The sequence below is a fragment of the Dasypus novemcinctus genome, chromosome 4 (genome assembly GCF_030445035.2).
Source record: "Dasypus novemcinctus isolate mDasNov1 chromosome 4, mDasNov1.1.hap2, whole genome shotgun sequence".
In the NCBI taxonomy this organism is placed as follows: Eukaryota; Metazoa; Chordata; class Mammalia; order Cingulata; family Dasypodidae; genus Dasypus; species Dasypus novemcinctus.
The window spans coordinates 124,200,177-124,223,790 of record NC_080676.1 but is presented as its reverse complement, the minus strand read 5'-3'; the positions used below and the strand labels follow the sequence as shown (position 1 = coordinate 124,223,790).

At 34.7% G+C, this 23,614-nt stretch overlaps 1 protein-coding gene across 1 annotated transcript in view; it reads right to left on the bottom strand.

The window, feature by feature from the left end:
- Positions 1 to 23,614, bottom strand: part of GBE1 (1,4-alpha-glucan branching enzyme 1) — a 342,498-nt gene that overhangs the window by 59,568 nt on the left and 259,316 nt on the right. The window contains exons 11-12 of the mRNA XM_058296064.1: positions 20,614 to 20,724; positions 17,528 to 17,699 (exon numbers count right to left, since the gene is read on the bottom strand). Coding sequence (XP_058152047.1) covers positions 17,528 to 17,699; positions 20,614 to 20,724 — 283 coding nt within the window. The remainder of the gene's footprint in view (positions 1 to 17,527; positions 17,700 to 20,613; positions 20,725 to 23,614) is intronic.

The following is a 23,614-nucleotide window of genomic DNA, read 5'->3' as shown; positions in this document are numbered from 1 at the left end:
AAGGTTACTACTACCAGATCACACTGATATGCTGACTAGCAGAGCTGTCAAAAAAATAGGGAAATGACAAACTTCAATGCTACAACAGCTGCAAAATTCTCAATTGCTTTAGAACATTTTCCCTTTTATTTACAAGATGTAACTGGAAATCAATATTATCATGACATCAAGCTGAAACCTACTTTTCCATTAAAAAATTGTTATTATTTGTTATGGGAATTATTCACCACCACCGTGAAAATACAGTGATGAATAAAAATTTTGAAAAATACTTTTTTAATATAGCAAGGAATGAATACATACATATAAAGAAAAGGAAAAAGTCAGAAGTAAATGCTTCAAATTTTCAGCAGTACATGAAAAGATGCTAATCATTAATTATGGAAACTAAAATTATGATGAAATACAGATATATACTTGTTAGAATGTCTAACATTAAAATGACTGACCAAACCACATGTTGGCAAGAATGTGGAAAAAATGGAACTCTAATATACTGCAGGTGGTAATACACTATAGGTAGCAATACCAACTGTGTAACTAGTCTGGAAAATAGTATCTCGACAGACAGTTTGGCAGTTTTGTAGAAAGTTAAACATATAACCCAGTAATTCCAATCCTTGATATTTACTGAAGAGCAAGCATATGAAAGCATACATCCATATAAATTCTTACACATGAATATTTATAGCAGCTTTATTTGTAATAGCAAGAAACTAGAAAAAAATTTTTGAGCTGATGGATTCCCTGATAGTGGCAATGGCTTCACAGGTATATATATGTGTGTGGAAAGTTATCTAATTGTCCAAATGCCCCTCAACAGGAGACTGGATAAACAAAATGTGGCATGTCCTGCATCCACAAAAAATGCATGTCTGATACATATTACAACATGGATTATGCTAAATGAAATAAACCAGATACAAAAAGACAACTATTATGTGATTCCTTTTATATAAGATAACTAAAATAAGCAAATTCAGACAAATAGAGACAAAAAGGAGATTAGTGGCTACCAGGGACTGGGGTAAGGAAAAGGAGGAATTAATGCTTTATCAGTACAGAGTTTCTGTTTTTGGGTGATGGAAAGTTTTGATAATGCATGGTGTTGATGGTAGCACAATATTGTGAATGTAATTAATGCTATGAATCACATATATAAAGTGGTTAAAATGGCAAATTTTGTGTTATATTTATGTTATTACAATAAAACATAAATTAAAACAAGTTTCAAAAGCAAAGAAATTTATCTTCTAAATTCCTAGTCTCATATGGGCAAGTTGCTCAGGAAAAAAGTTACCAGAACAGAACATGTGTTGAGAACACTCATCACCACCTTGCTAGAGATGACAACCACATAGTTCACCAGCTCTGGCAATATATGATCAAGTGCTTTTGGAAGCATGTGGTATAAGCATCTCTACATCCTGCTTGAATAATGCTAGCAGAGTTAGGCATTCAGCTTTTGAACTAAAACGGAAATTCTGAAAATGGACTTTGATCTTGGAGAAAGACACTTGGATTTGGTAACATTTAGAAATTCATGAAATGTGCTAAGACGTGTGAGCCAGATAACAAGAGTTAACATAGTTGAACTCAGGAGGAGAAAATCAGTGAAAGTAACAGATGATTCAAGAGCTTAATACAACAGCAGAAATATTGTGAAGAATATTCATTCCTTGGGATGGGGTGAGGTGGATAGCAGGGTGTGTGAGGCTGTATGTGTGTGTGTGTGTATACATGCTATTCATTGATTGGCAACTGAGCTAGGCAGATACTATCAATAAGACGAGTTCTCACTCAGGAGGATCTTTAGGCTTGGAATAGGGGGAGGATTAACTAAAGATATGACACTAAGTTAGGTTCAGGGCTAGGGGCAATGCCCTCCATATATTAACTTTTCTTTACCCAGATCTCTTAGGAAAGAATCCTGTATCTTTTTTCTGTTAGTATGATGAGCCATTTGATAGTGGATCTTGGACCTAGCTGTCTTTGTACATAGTGGAAACTTCTGTGGGATAATGAGACTCAATCAGAAAATGAGGAATTCTTTCAAAATACGATTTGATGAAATGTCTATACAATGTTAAAGCACATTGTACCTCCATTCTTCAAACGTAACCTTATTCAACTCAACAATGGAGCTGGAGAGGCTCATACACTATGGGTCTATTTCCAGTCTACGATTGTGTGGATAATGAATCCAATCAGGGGCATGTATAGTATTTACACACAAGTAGCCTAATGGGAAAAGAATACAGGCATTAATTTTACAAACAATTCTGATCCTTCCTCTGGGACCTATTCTAAGATCCAAGTCTACTTTATTGTTTTGTACAGTTAGGAAATCTGCTATTTAACCTCTAAACTGAAATTTCTATTTGTGATTACAATACCATCAGGAGATGAGGATGAAAGGACAGGCAAGTGCCTTCTGGTGCATAGGAATTTTGCTTCTGAATAGTGATATGATAATATCTCTCCAAAGGAGAGAGGTAAATGCAATATACAGATTTTCATTAAAAATGCATAACATATGAGGGATAGTGTTATACTGGTTATCATGTCCTGCATAAAAGAACAATTTGATTTTCTCAACAAATCTCCCTAATGAAAATAAACCATTGAGCCAATAATAAGAACACCTCCACTCTTCTGACTAGGTTTTTATAGATATTAACCAGAACTGGAAGTTCTTTTTTCTGATGTAAAAGGTTTACAGGTAAGGGACCAGAGAGAATTAAGCCTTGCTCACTGAGAAGAAAGATGGAATGATCTCCTAAATATCTGAGTCCTAGTCAGAGAGCAGGACTGCAGTGGGTGCAATCCTGCTGTTCTAACTCTTCCTTTGAAGAGTTGTTCAGGAAGAGTTCTAACACCACATCTATTGGAAACAATATATAATTCAAAGGAAGAAATTCAGGAATTAGCAGAGGAACCGACCCTAGGACCAAGGCTGAAAGAATTAGGTTCAACTGCTTCTTTTTCCTTCTCAACATCCAAATTTTAGTATACTTTTTTTCCTATTTATAAAGGGTTTGATGTATTCGCCTTGGTCAATGTGTGTGAACTAGATAAAATCAGAACTCCAATAGAAGTTTAAGATGAAGTTTCCCTAAAGTGAGCCTTCTCCCAGATTATGACCATCAACAAGGAATTTTGATGTTCTTCTTAGAGGTCTAACCTGGAAGAAGGAGCATTTCCAGTACTGGCAGGCATTAAAATCACATGGGGAAGGGAAGAGAAGAGATTCCATCACCTGACTCCAGTGATTTCGGCACAGTCTGGACCAATCTGTGTCTGGTCCAGCCTTGACTTTACATTTCCCTCCTTCAGCAGATCTCTATTCTGAATCTCCACTACTAAAACACATTTGATGAGATTTTTAAAAAACTACTTCTGCCAGATCCTCTCAGAATTCTGGCTCAATTGGTTCAGGGAGGGCCAGAGCTTCAGTATTTCAAAGCTCCCCATATTTTTCTAGCATCACTTTCCTAGCTCCTAGCACAATGCCACACGTGTGGTAGGTTCTCATTAAATGCCAGCTAAAACTGATTATCAGTGTGCCATGAATCAAATAAGGGGCATTACTTTTAAGTATATGCCATTTAAAATATATGCTATTTGTGTGTCTGAACGTTTTGAAAGAGCTTCAAGGCATTTACAACTGTTCATATTGAGAATTTTGCAGTTTTTCACAGCTCAGTTTTATAGACTTCTACCAGTCATTTTATATTCAGTAAACTAGCCTCAACAAGCTAAAGGAAAATGGCAAAAATTAGCACTCCTACAGTTCAGGAGTGTGTATGGTGTCTTCCTTTAACTGCTTCAATTCTAGCACTTAGCAGGAAGACATTTAAATTTTTATTGTATTCCTATCAATCAGGAAAAAAAGAGAATTTACAAGTTTGACACTAAACAATCACAGATGGAAGATTTGAAGTAAGACCACATATTTTCACACTGAAGTACAATATAACTATCAATAAATGCAGAATGACACTTAGGACAAAACCCATTCAACTTTCCTCATGGCTTTAGGGAGATTGTAAAGTATTCATTAAAGAATGTCCCACAGAATTTTCAAATGTCAAAATACAATATAATCATATTGAGAAAATCCTTCAAATTTAGTAATGGAAATTTCATAATACTGCTGAGAGAGAAAATTGCCAGTTTGTAATTATGCCTCTTTCTCCACAGGTATCACTCATTACGGAAACTAGAATACCACCATGGTAATGAAATCTCTAAATAATAAAGCAGTGAAAAATGTATGTGTATCAGAGAACCCACATTATAAGCAAAAAGGAGTTTGTTCTTTATTGTTATGATTTTAGTTTGTATATATAGTGAGCATACAGTATAAGAAAAGCTGAAAAGCTTTCTGAGGTAAATTATTTTTATCTATTTATTTTAGAAAGCTGTTCAATAAAGCCCAGGAAATCTTCAGGAGCAATCCTATTGCTGTTTTCCTTGTTTGCTCTCAGAAGTGTAAGTCTAGTCCCCTGGTCATTCAAGGACAACTGGATTTACCAGTACCCTCATCTGCCCCAATTTCCCCTCTCTCCCCTTCCAGTCCTCTCAAATCCTCTTGTGTCCTTTAAAAGTTTAGTACTGTGACCAGGGAATTTCCCTGTATCTTCAACATTCTCTTGAAATGCTCTCTTTACTCCCTAGCCTTAAAACTATCTTGGGATCTTTTTTTTTTTCTTTATTAGAAAATTTGGGGTTTATAGAACAATCATGCATAAAATAAAGGATTCCCATATATCACCCTATTTTCAGTAACTTGTGCTGGTGTGGAATATTTGTTACAATTGATAAAAGCACATGCTTATACTTGTATTCTTAACTACAGTCAATGGCTTGATTTAGTTTTCACTGTGTAGTGTAATTCCATGAATTAAAAAAAAAATTCTATTACTATATATATATTCTAGCATTTTCCCTTTGAATCACTTTCAGATATATACTGCAATGTTACTATTTATGTACACAATGTTTTGCTACCAGCAACATCATCCAGTACCAAACACTTCCATCATTTAAAATAGGAACCCTGTATATTTTAAGCCTTAACTTCCCATTTCCATCCTGTCCCCTGGTAACCCATATTCTAGATTCTGACCTTATTAGTTTGCTTATCCTAATTATTTCAAATCAGTGAGATCATAAAATATTTGTCCTTTTGTGTCTGGCTTATTTTACTCAGCATGTCTTTAAGGTTCATCCATGTTGTCACATGTATCAGGACTTCATTTCTCTTTACGGATGAATAATATTCCACCTTATGTATATACCACATTTTTATGCATCTACTAATTGGCTGATGAACATTTTGGTTCCTTCCATGTTTTAGCATCACAGAATAATGCTTCTATGGACACTGGTATGCAAATACCTGTTTGAGTCCCTGCTTTCAATTATTTGGGGTATATACTTAGTAGTGGGATTGCTGGGTTATATAATTCTATACTCAGCTTTTTGAGGACCTGCCAAATTTTCTTTCATATCGCTGTACCATTTTACATTGCCATCAGCAATGAATGAGTGTTCTATTTCTTCATATCTCCAACACTTATTTTCCTTTTTTTAAAATATCAGCTATTCTAATGGATATGAAATGCATTTCCCTGATGGCTCATTGTAATTTTGATTTGCAATTCCCTGATGGCTCATGATGTTGAGCACATTTTCATGTGCTTTCAGGCTATTTGTATTAAAATATCTTCTCTGGAGAAATGCTGTTTTAGTTTGCTAAAAGCTCCTGGGAGCAATATATCAGAAATGGGTGGACTTTTACAATGGGGATTTATTAGGTTAAAAGCTTATAGTTCTGAGGCTAAGAAAAATGCCCTAATCAAGGCTTCCTCAGGAGATGCTCTCTCTTGTATATCCTCAGGAGATACAACTGTGGGCAATCAGGCACATGGCAGGGCACAATGGCAGTGTCTGCTCATCTCTCTCTCCTCCAGGCCTCGTTGCTTTTACCTTCTGGTTTTAGCAGCTCCTTTCAGTTTCTGTATTCTGTTGCTTGCAGCTTCTGACTCCCTGGGCCTTCTTTCTCAGCTTCTGGGTTGATCTCTGTCTCTATAGCTTTTTTCTATGTCTGTGGATTTTTATTCCTCCATTTATAAAAGACTCCAGGAAGAAGATTAAGACCTACTCTGAGTCATGCAATCTAATCAAAGGCCCTTAACTGATGTGATTTAATGAAAAGTTTCTACCTACAAGAGGTTTGCATGCACAGGAATGTAGTTACACTAAAGACATGATTTGCCGGGGTCCATAAAAGCTTCTAACTGCCACAGAAGTCTATTCATTTTCTAATTGGGTTGTTGTTGTTGTTGCTGTTGTGGTTGTTGTTAAGTTGAAGGATTTCTTTATATTCTGAATATTAAAAACTTTATTGGGCACATGTTTTATAAACATTTTCTCCCATTGGGTAGGCTGTTCTTTTACTTTCATGATAAAGTCATTTGAGACAAAAGTTTTTAATTTTGATGTAGTCCCATTTGTCTATTTTTTTTCCTTGTGTTTTCTTATATTTTCATTCTTGAAGATGTCTGTTTCACATCATCTAATTAGTTTTCAAACTTGTCTCACTTCATCCTCCTCTCACTTTCCAAAGACGACGACACTTAACACTTTACTGAGACTATAAAAGCTAGCAAGCATAAGCTTCCTTTTCTTTATGTAACTCCACTTACAACCAGCCTATACCTACATACAGTTGTCTTCTTTTTTCTGTGAAGAAAGCATGCTTCTTTCTATCAATATTAGTCTCTAGACTGTGCTTTGGATTCCATAGTTGCTCCCTCAGGCATTCTCTTTCATTTCTATATCAATCTTTCTTTCTATATGGAATCACCCTTTTGAATAAGCCCAATCTGGATATAAATATGTTCTTATATTTCATAATTTAAAAAATCCTCCTTTGATCCTGAATTCCACTCTAAGTACCACCTTACTTAAGTATTCTCTTTCTTACACAAGCTTCTCAACGAAGTTCTTTAACAAAAGTTTTCTTCTCTACTTACCTCACTTTCACTCTTAAATCTACTCCAGTCTGGCTTCCACCCTCATAATTCCTTCAAAATCCCTCTTTTCAAGTTCACCACCAGATACTTATTTGCACTAATTTTATTCACCATCTTAGCATCATTCAACATGCGTGGCCATTTCCTCCTTTTTGTAATGTACTGCCTTGGTTTTCACGATGCTACACTTTTCTGATTTTTCTTCTCTTGTCCTAATCCTTCCTTTTCAGGAATTATTGGCTTATCTTTGTTTAGACCTCCATGTTGGTATTCCTCTTGGTCTTGCCCTGGGGTCTCTTTTGTCCCTGGGCCATGGTTCTCAATTCTAGGGTTAAGTACCACTGTTCACTTGACCTCACCAGTATCATGGCTCTAGCAATATTCATATGCTGAGGGGGTCTTTCAATTTTATTTCCCTAACCTTTGATAGCTTCCCTGAGTTGTAACAGTTTATTCACTATTTTCTTAAGTATTTCAATGAAATTGGAAGATAATATGTTTAAAACTAAACTCTTCATTTTTACTCCTAATCTGATTTCCTATCCCTATTTTTCTTATGCAATTAAGTGGTCCTACAGCTATTGGTTGCTTAAGCCAAAAACCCTGACATCATTCTTTGACATCTCTCTGCTTTACACCTTACATCCAAACTATCACTAATACTTGCCAAGTAATTCTACCTGCAAAATGTATCTTGACCCTTTGTGCCTATTTTCATTTCTGCTGCCACCACTATTGTACCTACTGACAACGTCAACAACCTCCTGACTGGTATCCCAGCTTTCACTTTCACCCTCATTCAATCTTCCAAAGAGCAATAAAAATGATCTTTTTAAAACATAAATTGGACGTTCATATCATTCTCTTTAAAGACCATGTGAACTTAGACTGCAAAATTTCTACCCCTTTACCAAGGTCTATAATATTCTTTATGATCAAATTACTTTCCTACCCTAATATCTCTACCCCTTGGTCTCTTGAGCACTAAGTTCCAACTATACCAATATCTTTTAATTTTCTTGAGTGGCCCAAGCATTTTTTCCAACTCAGGGCCTTTGATTACTTTGTTATCCCTCTTCAGGGATACTCTGCATTCTTTATAAGGTATCTTTTAAATCTCAAAGATTTAACTTACAACCACCCTAGCATCCATTATCTTAACAATGTTTTTGTTTTCTCCATGACACTTACCAAGCCAGCAGTTATTTCTCACTTATTTGCCATTTTTAGTTTGCTGCTCCTACTAGAAACTAAGTTCTATGAGGAAACGATTACATGTAAAATGCCCAGTATTGCATCTCCAGCATCTAGCATAGCATCAAGTATCTGAAACAATTCTTGGAATAGAAGGGCTACTTCAGTACTATATAAATTAATGAACATATAAATGAAAGCAAAGATTCCTAAAAGTCACTAATGCTTTAAGGACAGCTCTTAAAGGGCTAACCTGGGGGAACCAAAACAAACTTTAAAGGCCATAAATATATATTTATGTACTACAGTTATATATAATTATAATGTACATGTACATAACTATGTGTATTATAGTTATACATACCTGTGTGTATATATACACATATACTAGTACAAGTATATGTTTTCGTGTATGTATGAGAAAGAGAAAATATTCATAAATAGATTTCAAAGTATCTAGGAGGAGCTATAAAAATACTTAAATGCCATAAATATTCCATCTACATTCCCAAAGAAAACATGAATGTACGTTTAAATAATTTAGTATACATTTTTTTTTCTTCCCCACCCCCTTCCTGACCTGCTGTTTTTGCTGTCTGTGTCCATTCTTTGTATGATCTTCTGTACCTATTTCTCTTTTTGTCTTCTCTTATCGTGTTTCTCCTCTAGAATTCACTGGGATTCAATCCTGGGGACCTCTGATGTGGAGAGAAGTTCCCTGTCAATTGCACCACCTCAGTTCCTGGTCTCTGCTGTGCTTCGCGTTAACTCCCCTTTGTCTTTCTTTTGTTGTATCATCATCTTGCTGCATGACTCATTTGTGAGGCACTGGCTCACCATGTGGGCACTCAGCTTGCTGCATGGGCACTTAGCTTGCCATGAGGGCACCGGCTCACCACATGTGCACTGGCACATCATGCAGGCACTGGCTTGCCATGTTGGCACTAGCTCACTAAGCAGGCACTCATGAGGGCACTGGCTCACCACATGGGCACTCATGAGGGCATTGGCTCACTATGCGGGCACTCACATGGGCACTTGGCTCTCCACACGGACACTCATGTGGGCACTCTGCTCACCACAGGGCACTTGTGTGGGCACTCTGCTCACTGCGCAGGCACTTACGTGGGCACTCTGCTCACCACACAGGCACTCGGCTCACCATGTGGGCACTGGCTTACCGCTCAGGCATGCTTTGTCTGCTTCTCTTTTTTCACCAGGAGGCCCCAGGATCGAACCTGGGTCTTCCCATACAGTAGGTGGAGGTTTTATCACTTGAGCCATACGTACTTTCCCAGTATAAATCTTAAAAGGAATAACACACTAATTGCATGTGACTGATAAAAGAAAAAAAGCTATGCTTGCCATAAAATGTTACCTCAATTCACTAATCACTTATTCGTTTCATGAGGCATTTATAATTATATTTGAAAAACAATTTTGATGTTTTAAGAACACTTATTACTGATATTAGTACTAGTAAGGATAAATTATGAGGAAGTATTTTTCAAAATTATTTTAAAAATAAGTTACTGCAAAAATTGCTTTGATATAAAAATTAAGGTAAAAATTGCTTTGATATAAAAATCAAGACATGTAAGCTGTAAAGTAATGACATTTTAAAATATTAAAATAGTAACAGCAAGTGATAGCATTATTTAAAAGCTAATTACTATCTTTTGACCTTGTGGTCTGCTAGTCCCCATGATTTTGTATTCCAGACAGTGGGTCTGGGGTATGACTGCCCATGCCACTTAAGAACATGTCATGAGAGTTGCACATTCCAATGGCTGTAACTGAGCGAGCTCACATCCCTTGGCTATAACTTAGTTACTTGGCTTCACCATGCTTCAGGAGAACCTGGGAATATATTCTTTATTCTGGCCATCTGTGTGTCTAGTTGACATTTAGAGGAGAAGTGTTAATGGAGGAAACTAGTAGTGATGCCCTTAGCTATGTGACAGCAAGTGGAATCTTCATCCTTTTAATACACCACTTAATAAACACTTAAAACTCAATCTCCATCCTTCAAATATACCACATTCATAAACGCTTAGCTGAAAACCAATTTCAGAAACCTAGTTCTCAGAAAACTGATAACTGATAGTTTCCTTTGATTATTTATTTCTTACAAAGTCAAAAACAACGTTAATTTTCAGACTAAACTATGTCAGTCATTGAGTGGCTCTTGCATAGTTATGCATTCTAATTTATCTAGGCAACAAAGTTTTAAATTAGAAAAAAAAATATTTACAAATATAAATGACTATTATTTTACAGAAGTCTAAGGTGCGGAGAAATTCTATAGCTTGTTCAAAGTACCCTGATTGTCAGTGCAAAGTCCAGAACTGAAAATTGCCTTATTGATGCCCAGGCTGTGATTGTTCTATTAAAATCATGGTTGTTCTTCATAAGTTATGAACAAGACGTTATTAAATCTTCAAGTGTGGGAGGTATTTCCAAGTCTGAAGGGGGAGAGGATGAAGATGAATATGACATGGTTCACAGAAAGTAAAGTTGCATAAATACTGTTTGATGTAAATGTTTTTTATAAAGCACTGAAATCAAGCCCATAAAGTATGTCTTTAAAAGTGCAAAGTATGAATGATAACAATACAATTCTTAATTCCCTGAATTCAGTTAGAATAAAAGAATAAATGGATTTCTATAGAGCCTATAAAAACCATAAAGATAATTCTGCTTGAAAATGACAAAGAGAGATAGACAGACAGACAGATAGATACAGAAATAGAAAACAATTCTTTTTTTATTTTCTACAATGTTCTGTATAAAAAATAAAGACAATGCAATTGATTTTTAATGGTAAGCCTCAGACTTTTAGAGTTAAGATGGTATACTTTCAGGGTCAGAAGTCTTTCATAAGAGTAAAAACAGAATATTATTCTGAAACAGATAAAAACAGAAAAGAGAAGTAAATTCACAGGGGAAGGTTGGGGGAAGAGATTCAAAACGATGAGGGTTTGGCCTCTCATATTTATTACTTTTAGAGGTATCTGCACACATAGTTCCTTATTCAGTTTTCTAATTATTATATTTCCCTTATTTTATTTTTCACTGTTGGAGAAGGAAGAGACTAGACATAGAAACGGTGAGTTTACCTTAAATAAATAAATGAACAATGATTCTTCATAACTCCTCATATTTCAGCACATTCATTAACATCTGATGTCATAGAGAAGACGTGATTATGATTAGAAGAAGAGTTTTCATCTGGACTACTGTGCTATATCAGGGTAGTGAATGCTGCTAATTTTGTTGATTTAATTCTGCTAGTTTAGAATTTATTAAATGAAAATTTTTAATTATTTATGTTTTGAAACATACCTGGGGAGTTATATGCAGCATTAAAATTTCAAACTGAATGAAGGTGTACTCATTTAGAAAGTGAATGCTATAATCCCCAAGTAGAAGAAGAAAATGATAACCAAGGGAGCAAAACCCTGTTGCAAAAGTAATTCTTACTTTGGTTCTAAGACTTTATGAATAAGTAGAATATGAACATGACAATGTTGGAGGTAACTCAGGTTATTCTGCATTTGAATCTCTAACTATGATGAAACTAAAGATAAAGTAAAATTAGGGGGGAAACAAAACTTCCTTTGAAACAAAACTGGCAGCAAGCTTTCAATAAAACAATTGAAGTCTATACAAAAAAAATAACTGCTTTAAAAGATTTTCTTAAGGTTATGAAATAAAAGATTAATTACTTGAAAATGAAAATATGTGGAGTCAGCAATCCAGTGTAACTTTCTTTACTATTGCCCAGAGTAGCAGAGTGTTACAATGAGTTTTCTGTGAAAATTGAAAAATTTTCACAAACACCCATTTTTAATTCAGTGATGTGTTTATGTACTTTATTTTTAAAATTCATATTGTAAAAACTATTAAATAATTTTACCTATTTCTAAATTTATTATTAAATATTAATTTTGTTTATTTAGCTGATTTTTAAAATTATATGCTTAATATGTATCAATAAAATTATGTTTAAAATATTACATTCCATTTTCTAATATTTAAATTAGCAAGATGTGTTTAATATTTATATTTTAATTTAAGTTTTACTTGGCATTTAAAAATGTTTGTGCACATAAACATTTAAAATGAATTAAGTGCTTAGTTTCATTTTTCTTTTTAGAATTCTCAGCAGTCTTTAATAAAAAATGGTATTAATGCCACTATTTTGCAGCAGTTCCTGAGGAGTCACATGGTGAGGCCATATAATTCTGTTCTCTTAGCTGCACCTGACTGGATTAGGAAAGAATACCATTTCTATGATACCCAGATAATCACCAGAAAGCTGGGTAAAATATATCTCTAGCCTCTTTTCCTTCTTCTTTGAATTTGTTCAGCGTAGTTCATCTACATGTAATTAACATGTATTCACTGAGGTCATACTATGTGTATATTTTTTCATTTTATTTTTAAATATCACTTAAACGTTCAAATAACAAATTATTAAACAGTAACAAATATCTATTAATATAGTGTCAACAATCATGTTTTATTTTTCTAATTTACATTCTTTTACTCACATTATAAATATCTTCCCTAAAAGACATTTAGGGAAGATATTTTTTGTTGCTAACTCATTTATTGATCTGAACATATTTTCTTCTAATTTTCTTAAACTGAAAATCAGAAGAAAAAGACTACTGTGACTAGTTGCTATCACTGCTACCATTTCCTAGTTGTACAAAATTAGGCAAATCCCTTTAACTTTCCTAATTTTGATTTTAGTAAAATGAGACTTAGGACATTTGCCTGCCATACATTAGTACTCTTCTAAGTTTCAACCTCAAGTTCCTTTTGAAATAAGACATGGTATGAAAAAAACACTCAAAATATTATTAGATTTATTTAAGTGATATATATGAAACTGTTTTAGAAATTATAGAATGCTATGTCATCATAATTTATATTTATTAGTATTTAATATTATAGATCTCTTAGGATCAATGAAATGCAAATATAAAAGTATATTTATATCCTTCTATGTTTGATTCTTTCATATGGTCCTATAATGGAAGAACTGAAGAAATTAATCTACTTATTCATAAACTCAATTAAAATAACCCAGCAAATAAAAAAATATTCATAGCATGTATTTCCCCACTTTAGCCAGAGTGAAAGAATTTTTAACACAAAATTAGGAGTATATAATAAGACAAAAGCAAACGAAACAAAATAAAACTATCTTCTAGTATTGTTCTGAGGAAATCCATATTGATTTTACTGAGTTTTGATAAACAATATGCCTAACAAAGCGCTATATCTGTAAAAATATTTTGGTAAAAAACTGCAAAATTGTACCAATATTGTTTTATTTCTTTTAATTCATTTTCGCCCCACTAGAGGGGAAAAATAAAATTCCAGAAAGTTAACAAGTTTTTAAAGTCCCTAAAACAATGTGAAAACAACCAGGCTGGTTTTTAATCTTCAAAAAATTTTTAGATGGGGAAACGGACTTTGGCCCAATGGTTAGGGCGTCCGTCTACCACATGGGAGGTCCGCGGTTCAAGCCCCGGGCCTCCTTGACCCGTGTGGAGTTGGCCCATGCGCAGTGCTGATGCGCGCAAGGAGTGCCCTGCCACACAGGGGTGTCCCCCGTGTAGGGGAGCCCCACGTGCAAGGAGTGCACCCATAAGGAGAGCCGCCCAGCACGAAGGAGGGAGCAGCCTGCCAAGGAATGGCGCCGCCCACACTTCCTGTGCCGCGGAAGACAAGAGAAGCAGACAAAGAAACAAGACGCAGCAAAAAGACACAGAAAACAGACAACCAGGGGAGGGGAGGGAAATTAAATAAATAAAAATAAATCTTAAAAAAAAAAAAATTTTAGATCATTCTTTTTAAATATTACTTTTTTATATGTCACTTGAAGAAAAAATTACTTTGCTTAAAACAACTGGTCATTGCAGCTAATGAACTAATGCTAAAAGTTATAATGTAATGCTACACACATACATACACACACACCCATAACAATAATCTTTAAGAAAAATGTAGAAGACTTGTGATGTGCTAGATAATCTACTACTTAGTTGCTGGAAGTATAATAATGAAGAAGTTATACACCACACCTATTTTCACTGAGTTATAAATTTATCAAGGGAGTTATTTATTTAATAGTTTATCAAATGTAGTTGTGTTAGGTGTCCTGAAAGGTAAGTACAAGGTGCTAATAAAATGTATAATAGGGACAATTAGCTTACTTTAAGGCTTGGGAAAAAGGCTTCATTAAGGAAATAAGACTTCAAGATTCCAAGATTTGGTCAGGTTTGGAGGGGAAGGGGGTTTGAGTAGGATGAATCTAGGCAGGGGAACAGCAAAAGGGGCATGAAGTTCAGATGAACTGAACATTCAATGAACGAAAAGAGGGTTTCCTCTGCAGTAATAGAACAATCAAAGGAAAGGCCCATGGGAAACCATTCATGCAAGGCATACAGGTCGGCTGGAGGACATGGCAATAATTGAAGGCTTAAGAAGAACAGTGTTAAGATAAGAAAATGGAAAAAAAATAAATCAGTATAGTTCATGAAGATACACTAAATTTCACAAAATAGCATTTATAATAAAAAATTAAAGAACTATTTGGTGATTGCTGATATTAAAATTGAGGTCCGGCATTATGAAGATACTGGCTTTGAATAAGATCTTGAGATAGAAGAAATTTTTAAAAATAACCTATATTTGTGTCAAACTTTAGAGCACATGGTTTGTTACAGAGAAAATAGAAATAAAATTCCAAAAGACCTCTCAGTCCTATACCAAACTATAAACACTGTCTTACAGCACAAATATGGTCAATTTACAGACCTTGTCTAGAGCTACTAGAAATAGACTTTTTAATATTGCTAATATTGAAAGTTTCATGGGAAAGGTTTCCAAAACAGAAGAGATACTCAGCTTGCCCTAGGTTGAATATGTACTGTTAAAATGATGTCAATATATATGTTTCAAAGAGTGTATGCCTTAGGTGAATTTTCTAGAGATCTGTCTCTACCATAACTATTCATGATTTATTTTTACACTCAGAAAATTTTACTGACCACCAATCGGCAATTAGTTCTATGGATTTTTCTTTATTTATTATAGTCCTGATGGTGCTTTGTTGATATTAGGTCACAACAGTATGGTGTTATAGTCATAATTTCAGGTATTATTTAAAATGCTACTTGGCTAAGATCTTAATTTAAATCTAGCATCTTCTATGCCAATGGTTTCAATTGGGGATGCACATCAGATATATGAATGGAGTTTAAAAACACCACAAATGTCTATACAATCTTAGTGACTCCCTTTCCACATATTATTAGTATAAAAATTATATCAGGATTAAAAATTGTATCTAAATAATTTTTCCTCTATAAAAGGCTGTCCATTTGTTTTTTAAAAAAAGACATAAAAGGTTTGAAAAAAGACTTAATAACTAAGCTTAAGAACATATTGTATAAAATTATTTATGGAAAGACTATTACTTTTGCTAAGCATTATCAATGTTAAATTAATCATTGTTATTAAGTCTCTGTCATCTATAGATAGTTTGTTTTAGTATGATGACTGCATGGACGCTCTGCTATAAGCTACAGGCCAGAGTTGATGTCTTCAAAAAAGGACAGCATCCATCAAATGATTTTATTAGGTATTTTAAACTACTGACACTTTAAAAGGTAGATGCTTGAATATAAGCCTTTTGAGCTGACCTTGCTTACACATTTCTTTCAGTCTACACCTACAGACTGAGTCTGGTATCCTAGGATTTTCAAAAGTAGTGGGCTTCATGAAAGCTGTAATCTAAGAATCTTTAAAAAAAAAATTATTAAAAAACAAAAAAGAAAGAAAGCACAATGCTAACTCTAGATCTAGTGCTATAAGAATTAATTACATAGGACTAGAGGAATTCCTAAGGGAAATTTTATTTTGGTTCTTTGGAAAAATTTTTTCCCCCAGATATATAAGGAAACCCTTTCTTTTTCTTAAAATATCTGTAATCCATCACAATTTTTAACATGTTTTTGTAAGTGAAACAAAATATTTAAAAATTTCTCTCTGACCCCTATAATTCAGATTCTCTCACTAATTCTCCTTACTTTACAGGGTGACTAGTTATTTCCATAGGTTCATGGACCCCTCAGGGTATAACTGAACAAAAATGCCTGTGCAACCAAGGCCTTCCTGGAAGATGATGCTCTCCTATTTGAAATGATGCTGAGTCTGGAAGAATCAGCTGCTTTTAGGGAACAAATAAGTCCTAATCTCCTTATGTATACAATACCTGAAATGGCCACTCAGGAAACCTGGCCTGATGACTGGATGACATAGGGAAGCCTCACATGTGGTCAGGAAGGTCACTTCCTGGCAGACAAAGCACTTTAACAAATTTTGGTGATCCTAAAAAGAGAGGACTATACCCAAATGTATAGGTAGTACAGGTTAAATCTAGCATTTAATTTCTTGGGCTTGGTTTCCTTACTTTGGAATAGCAAACAATAGAAGCTTTTGAAAGTTCACCCTGAAATTCCTTAGGAAAACTGCTAGATAGGAATTAATTAATCTAAAGCTCTAAGGCTTTTATTACAGAATAATAAGCCTGCTCCCTGAATGTATTTCCCAGGCTTTTCTGTCTCTATTTAGCCTAAAAGATGGTGAAATCTCTTAAAACTAAAATGTTCAAATGTTAACTTGTTGACCAAATAGAACAGGAAAAATACATATCAGTTGGTTATTGTATTTTATCAGTCAAGATCATACAGGCAACAATGATATTCAAATAAGCATATTTTCCTATATTTTTAATAAATCATTTTTTGACCTGTCACAATATCCCTAGATCTGTCTTAACTTTATAAATCAAGCATATTGGTATACAGTTACCTTCAAAAGACCTCTTCAAGTCTAACCAATAATATTCACTTAATTTTATTACATGATGATTATATTATTCTTACATTGAATGTATAAATACTACAATAATAACAGAAACTCAGAATAGTCAGATTCATAATAATAGCTAATCCAAGTTTTAAAAACATTTCAGCCCACTTGTTGAAAGCAATATTCAGTAAAACACCAGCTTTCATATTTGTACTTTTGTATCTTATATTAATATAATGAAAACTTGGTAATTTTCTTTTTTCAGTTTGCAAAGAAATAAACCTGTGATTGGGCATTTTAAATCTGAGAAGCCAAATCAAAATGTTTTACGTGCCTGATGTCATATATTAGTCAACATTTTAATCATAGATTAGATATGTTCAATTCATACTTACCCATAAAATTGAGATAGCCTTCTCCCCCCAGTGCATGAGTAATGAGTCGAATCATCTTATGAAGTTGTATTCCACGATCAATGACTGGAGTAAGAGGGGCCAGCACACTCATATTTGTATACATTTCTGCATCCATCAACCAAAATGCCAGTGACTTATCACCAACAAGTGCCTACAGAAAAAAATGTCACTGAGATAAATGCAAACAAGACATACCAAGCAGTTGTGATTTACCCTACATATGGTGATAAAGGATATGAAACAATGTAGTAGAGAGGTTTGAATTAATATTAATTTGACGTATTTTCCAAGAGTGACTTTCTTTGCTGATGTTGAGATGGTAAAATACACTAGAGATCAACAAATTTGTTTTAAAAATTGGAATTTAGTTTTAAATTTGTTTGGTGAAAAATTCATGATAAGCTACCTGAATATTTGTTACACCTGAGCTTATGATTCAAATTTTCTCAAATTGGTATGAACATTTAATATAATGTCAAGACTACTAACCAGATTTTTAAAATAATTTATATGCCATGATTTCATTTGTTTTAAATGAATGGGAAAGTTTCTGAAAATTTATTTATATATGTGTGCCTGTGTGTGTTACACTTTATATAATAAATGTGTATAAATATACAGTGGTTACCCCCTCTTCTTCAGGCAGAGAAACTAGTTTGAGAACTTTATTTTTAATGTGAATTGGCCTTATCATTGTATTTGCCCCTTAGCTTATAATTAGTATATATGAAAAGATAATAATTGATCATTGCAGCAGATACCTCAGACATGCCTTGAGTGGCAGAGAAGTAGTATAACAATCTGAATTACTGATAGTTAAAAATAGCTACCTAATGTAAAGTACTGTTCATTGACAAAACAGTAACATATAGTAAAACCCATAATAGATATGAACCCATAGTCTTCTTACTCCATTACAATTATTTTCATTTTTAGAAAATTTATTTTACTTTCAAACCCATTATATTTCATACCTATTATTGATTCAAATGCTTTTTCTTCAAAGTACTGTTAAAAGATACACTCATTCTACGGGTCTTGCCCTTATTTTGAGGACCATGGAAGAGTTAGTACAGAAGATGCTTAGCTCAGAAGATGGTTACTGACACAAGAGTCCTCAAAGTCTGATATTAGATGGCAATTGTCATCCATATAACTTGATTTCAAATACTTTGGTTATCAATACAGCCTCTTTGTTATCTGACTTAAAAGCAAATGCTTTAAAACTGAGCAAGACAGAACTCCCTGACCTTTTAAAGTGTGACAGAATTCCTAGCGAACTATAATGTTTCAGTACATTTTGAAAGGAAAATTATTAAATAAATCTTTTGATTTTATCTTCATTTTGTGCATTTCATTCTTTTACTATTTAGTCTCTTACTTATTAAGATCGCTTAAGTTTGGTTTCACCCTAGGTAAACATCTAGCTAGGTGATACATCTTCAAAGATCCTATTTACAAGTGGGTGCACATTTACTGGGAGTTAGGACTTGAACATGTCTTTGTGGGGGGACATGATTCAGTCCATATTATTCATTTATAACTTTGTTGAATTTTGGTTCTGGTTTTTTCATAGGTAATTTCTTTCATCTGCTCTATGAACCAGGATATTATTCATTTTAGCTGAAGATGAAAATTGGAAAATTCAATTTAGAAGATACAAAATTTAGCCTATGACTATTTCTGGCCTAGCAAACTTTCTGTGAAGAGGCAGGTAGTAAATACTTTAGGCATTGTGGTCTATTTTCTCTGTTTTAACTACTTAAATCTGTCATTATAGTACAGAGGCAGTCTAGATAATATTTAAATGAATGTGTCTATGTTCTAATTAACTTTATTTATCAAAACAGGCAGCAGGTAGGATTTGGCCCATGGGCTTTAATTTGCAGATCTACTTATACTTTCTTAATAATATTAAGAGGAGACACCTAAAAGGACACCTGTTTACTCAGATGGTTAATTTCTGTTGAATGACAGAAGCATATTTAGTTTCAATATTTAAAATGCATACACTGCAAATAATTTCAAAAAATTAGCATATCTTTTTTAATCTCTAAAAAAGTAAATTTTCATGTTGATATTTATGAGAATATGGCTTTAAATAACAACTCAACACTTTTCTATGTACTTATCTTTATTTATTGAGTGATTACTAAGAGCCTTCACAGTGCTAAATGCTGGATGTGAAAAGGTAATTGGAATAAATTTTCTGCCTAAGACTTGATGGGAATATGGAGGATGGGGTGACTAATTTTCCATGAATGACTTGCAGAGACTTCAGAGAGAATGTGATATTTGAATCAGGTCATTTGGTTCAAGTAGAAGCTTCTCAGGTAAAGTAGGCAGATGCAGGTACATGGGGAAAAGTACCATACTGGAACAGTCCAACTGCCATCCTGTTCAGGAAAGGGTAGGAATTTTTAAATATTCAAGAATAGCATGCTTGGAGATTTAGGCAGAAAGTGAAACTGGAAATTTTGTCTGGGTAAGGATATATGTGGTTTCAAATGATAAGCTTCTTTCAATAGAGCTGGGTGTCAAGGCCAGCTTTAGTCTTGGGAAAATATCTCAGCTGCATTAGAAAAGATGGATTGAACCTAAGCAGGGTACAGGTGTTAGGGTGATCAATTAGCATGAGATTTTAGTTATTGAGGAAAAGGGTGATGAGAGCTTGTCAAAGGAATAAAAGAAAACCTAGAAACAAAAACCTAAAATGGAAATTAAAATTATGCGGGATCAGTACCAATATTCCTCTATAGGACAAAAGAAAATATATAAGGCAACACTGCAATTGCAAGTAACAATATATTAATTGTAGTCTGACAGGATAAAATTGCTATTGTAATTTGAACGCTGGAATTCTAGGTCTGGAAAATAATTTTAAAATGTTTTTCTCAAATATGAGTAATTTTCACATAAATACTATGTATAAAATAAGTTATATTAACAATATTAGGCCATAGATGTTTTATTTACCTTTTCAATAAATTCACACTGGTAGGTAGATAGATATATGTAGATAGATAACTAATTTATGCACACATTCTTTACAGTATATCACTCACCTGATCATGGCTCTCTGCATAAGCAATGCACTTTTCAAGGTGGCGTCGGTTTGTAAGGGTATGTACTATATTGCCCATATTCCAGTCTTCATCTTTAAACTCTTTAAGTAGCTAGACACAGAAAAATAAACTATTGAGTAAAACCATGATTTTTCTTATTTTAAACCACAATCTGAGGGTGTATAGCTTATCAAACCAGATTATGCAACACGCAGATATAAGAATCACCCATATGGCAAAGATCTCATGGTTTAAACTTTTACTGAAATCACAGCTTTGTGGTCTATCCAATGGCAATGGTGTAATTTATTCATGTGTGTTGTATATGTGTGTGTGTGAGTGTGTACACTTTAGGATCTTTACAACCTTTATTCCCTGTGATAACTGCTGCTTCTGATTAATGACCACAGTAAACAATTGTGCAATATGTCCTGCTGTGTAGTATACTTGCGACATTTTCAGGTTTTAAAGTAAAGTAAAGGAATTTAACACGAAGATTTTATATTTAACAAGAATATAATGAAGAATGAACACTTCTTCAATATATTCTTGAAAAACAATGATAATGAAGAAAACACAATTTTTTAAAAGTTTAAAGTCTAAATAGAAAATAATTATCACATTAATAGACCATGCTTTTTGTCTTGCTTCCTCATTTGCCACTCAATCTTCAATCAGGCCATTGCCCCTCTAATATCTCTTCCATGCAACTCATCTGGCCAACATCTCAGATGATTGTCTCTCAGGTAAACACTTACCATTTCTTAGGTAAGTACTTGATGTGCAAGTTGACACTGTTGACCTTATCTCTTCCTATGAAATGCTTTCTTTCTTTGTATAACACTGTGAAACTCATACCTGCCACCTCTCCTACTACTCTGGTCATTGAACGAGGTCTCTTCCTCTGTCTATCTGATAAAAATAGCCTCTTCTCTTTTACTCAACCTGCTTATTCTGTATGAGTTTGTTTCTCTGTTCAAAATGTCAACTGCACTTTGTGTTAGGAAGAATTTTAAGGTGGCACTCATGGTTCCTGATCCCTGGTATCCACAACTTTGTATAATCCTTCCATTTGAGTATGGGTGGGAAATTTGAATAGAATGTATGTCATCTTTGGAAACTCTTGAGATAATAACTGGATGATGATTTAAGTTGCTAAGTTTGTAGTAAGGTCTTCCACAGTAAAAGAAAACCAGTGTAAATTTTGGTGCCTGACGTGAAGTACAAGCCTGATTATATCTTCCCATACCACCTGCCTTATGAAAGTCAGACTTCCTTAACCATTCTGCATAACTGCCTAAGCCAACTACTTATAGTGAGTCCATATTTAAATGCAAACATCCCTGCACACATATTCATCTTTTTTTTAATAAAACTTTTTACAGTTAATAGATCACATAGAATGTTACATTAAAAAAACATAAGAGGTTCCCATATATCCCCCATCCCCCCAACCCACTCCTCCCACACCAACAACCTCCCCCATCATTACAACACACTCATCGCACTCGGTGAACACCTTTTGGAGCCCTGCTGCACCACGTGGATAAAAGTTTACTCTGTAGTTCACACTCTCCCCAGGTACATTCAGTGGATTATGGCAGGATATATAATGTCCAGCATCTGATCCTGCAATAACATTTAGGACAACTCCAAAGTTCCCAAAATGCCCCCTCATCACATCTCTTCTTCCTACTCCCTGCCCTCAGCAACTACTGTGGCCACTTTCTCCCTGTCAATGATACAATTTAGTAGTCACAAAAGTGTTATAGTGGAATATCAGTAAGTCCACTCTAATCCATATTTTATTCCTCCATCTTGTGGGCCCTGGGATGGTGATGTCTACTCCACCTCTACATTGATATCTCTTAATGCTTCTGCTTCTGTAGTTGAAACCCTATTGATACATACTCTCTTTATGGAACATACATAAATAATCTCCATCCAGATTATCTCTGTTTATGACACCCTCCCCCCCCCCCCCCCATTACCCCGTTGTCTGCTCTCTGTGTCCATTCACTGTGTGTTCTTCTGTGTCTGCTTGTATTCTCATTAGGCAGCTCTGGGAATTGATCCTGGGACCTTCTGGAGTGGGAGAGAGGCAATTGACTCTCTTGCACCACCTCAATTCCCTATTCTGCTACATTTTCTTATTTTCCCTCCTTTTTGTCTCTTGTTGCATCGTCTTGCCAGCTCTTTGTGTCAGCCAGCACTCCTGTGCAGGGGACCTTCCTGCATGGGGTGACATTCCTGTGTGGGCCTGCACTCCACGTGGGCCAGCTTGCCCTTACTGGGAGTCCCTGGGCATCCAACCCCGGACCTCCTATATGGTAGATGGGAGCCCAATTGGTTGAGCCACATCCATTTCCCTAGACTATCTCTTAAATTCCATTCCTGCCTCTAATACATCGCCACTTGCAATTAAATATCCAATTATAATCACCTTTCTTCTCCTCTATTCTCCACCTTCTTATTCCTCTTCTTTTACCTCCCTTTCTCTGTTTCTTATTGTTCCCTTCTTATGCTGCCTAATTCAAGAATTGTACTACTTTCTCCTAAGTCACATACATCAGAAACCTCACTACATTCGCCTACCTCACTCTCTGCTCTCCCTTTGATCTAGCCTTCCATTAAATTCCACTAGATATAATGCCTAAGAAACTCAAGCACTCATCATCCACTTCTTCCCATTCTCACTGGTGTTCCAACCTAGTAGAGACCATGGTCCTCTCTTGCCTTGACTGAAAAAGCTTCCTAATTGGTCTGTTGCTTTAGATCTTGTCCTGCTCCAGACATTTACTATAAACAACAACAACAAAAAACACCTCAGGGAAGCCTATGTGGCTCAGAGGTTGAGTGTCAGCTTCCCACAAAAGGGGGAAATGGTAAATACCAGTGAGTTTTTATGGCTAAGAGATTTCAATTAATTTTTAATTTCAATTAAAATTGAGTCAGGAGGTCATTCCAGAGATGACAATTATGCATGTCTCAACAGGATCTC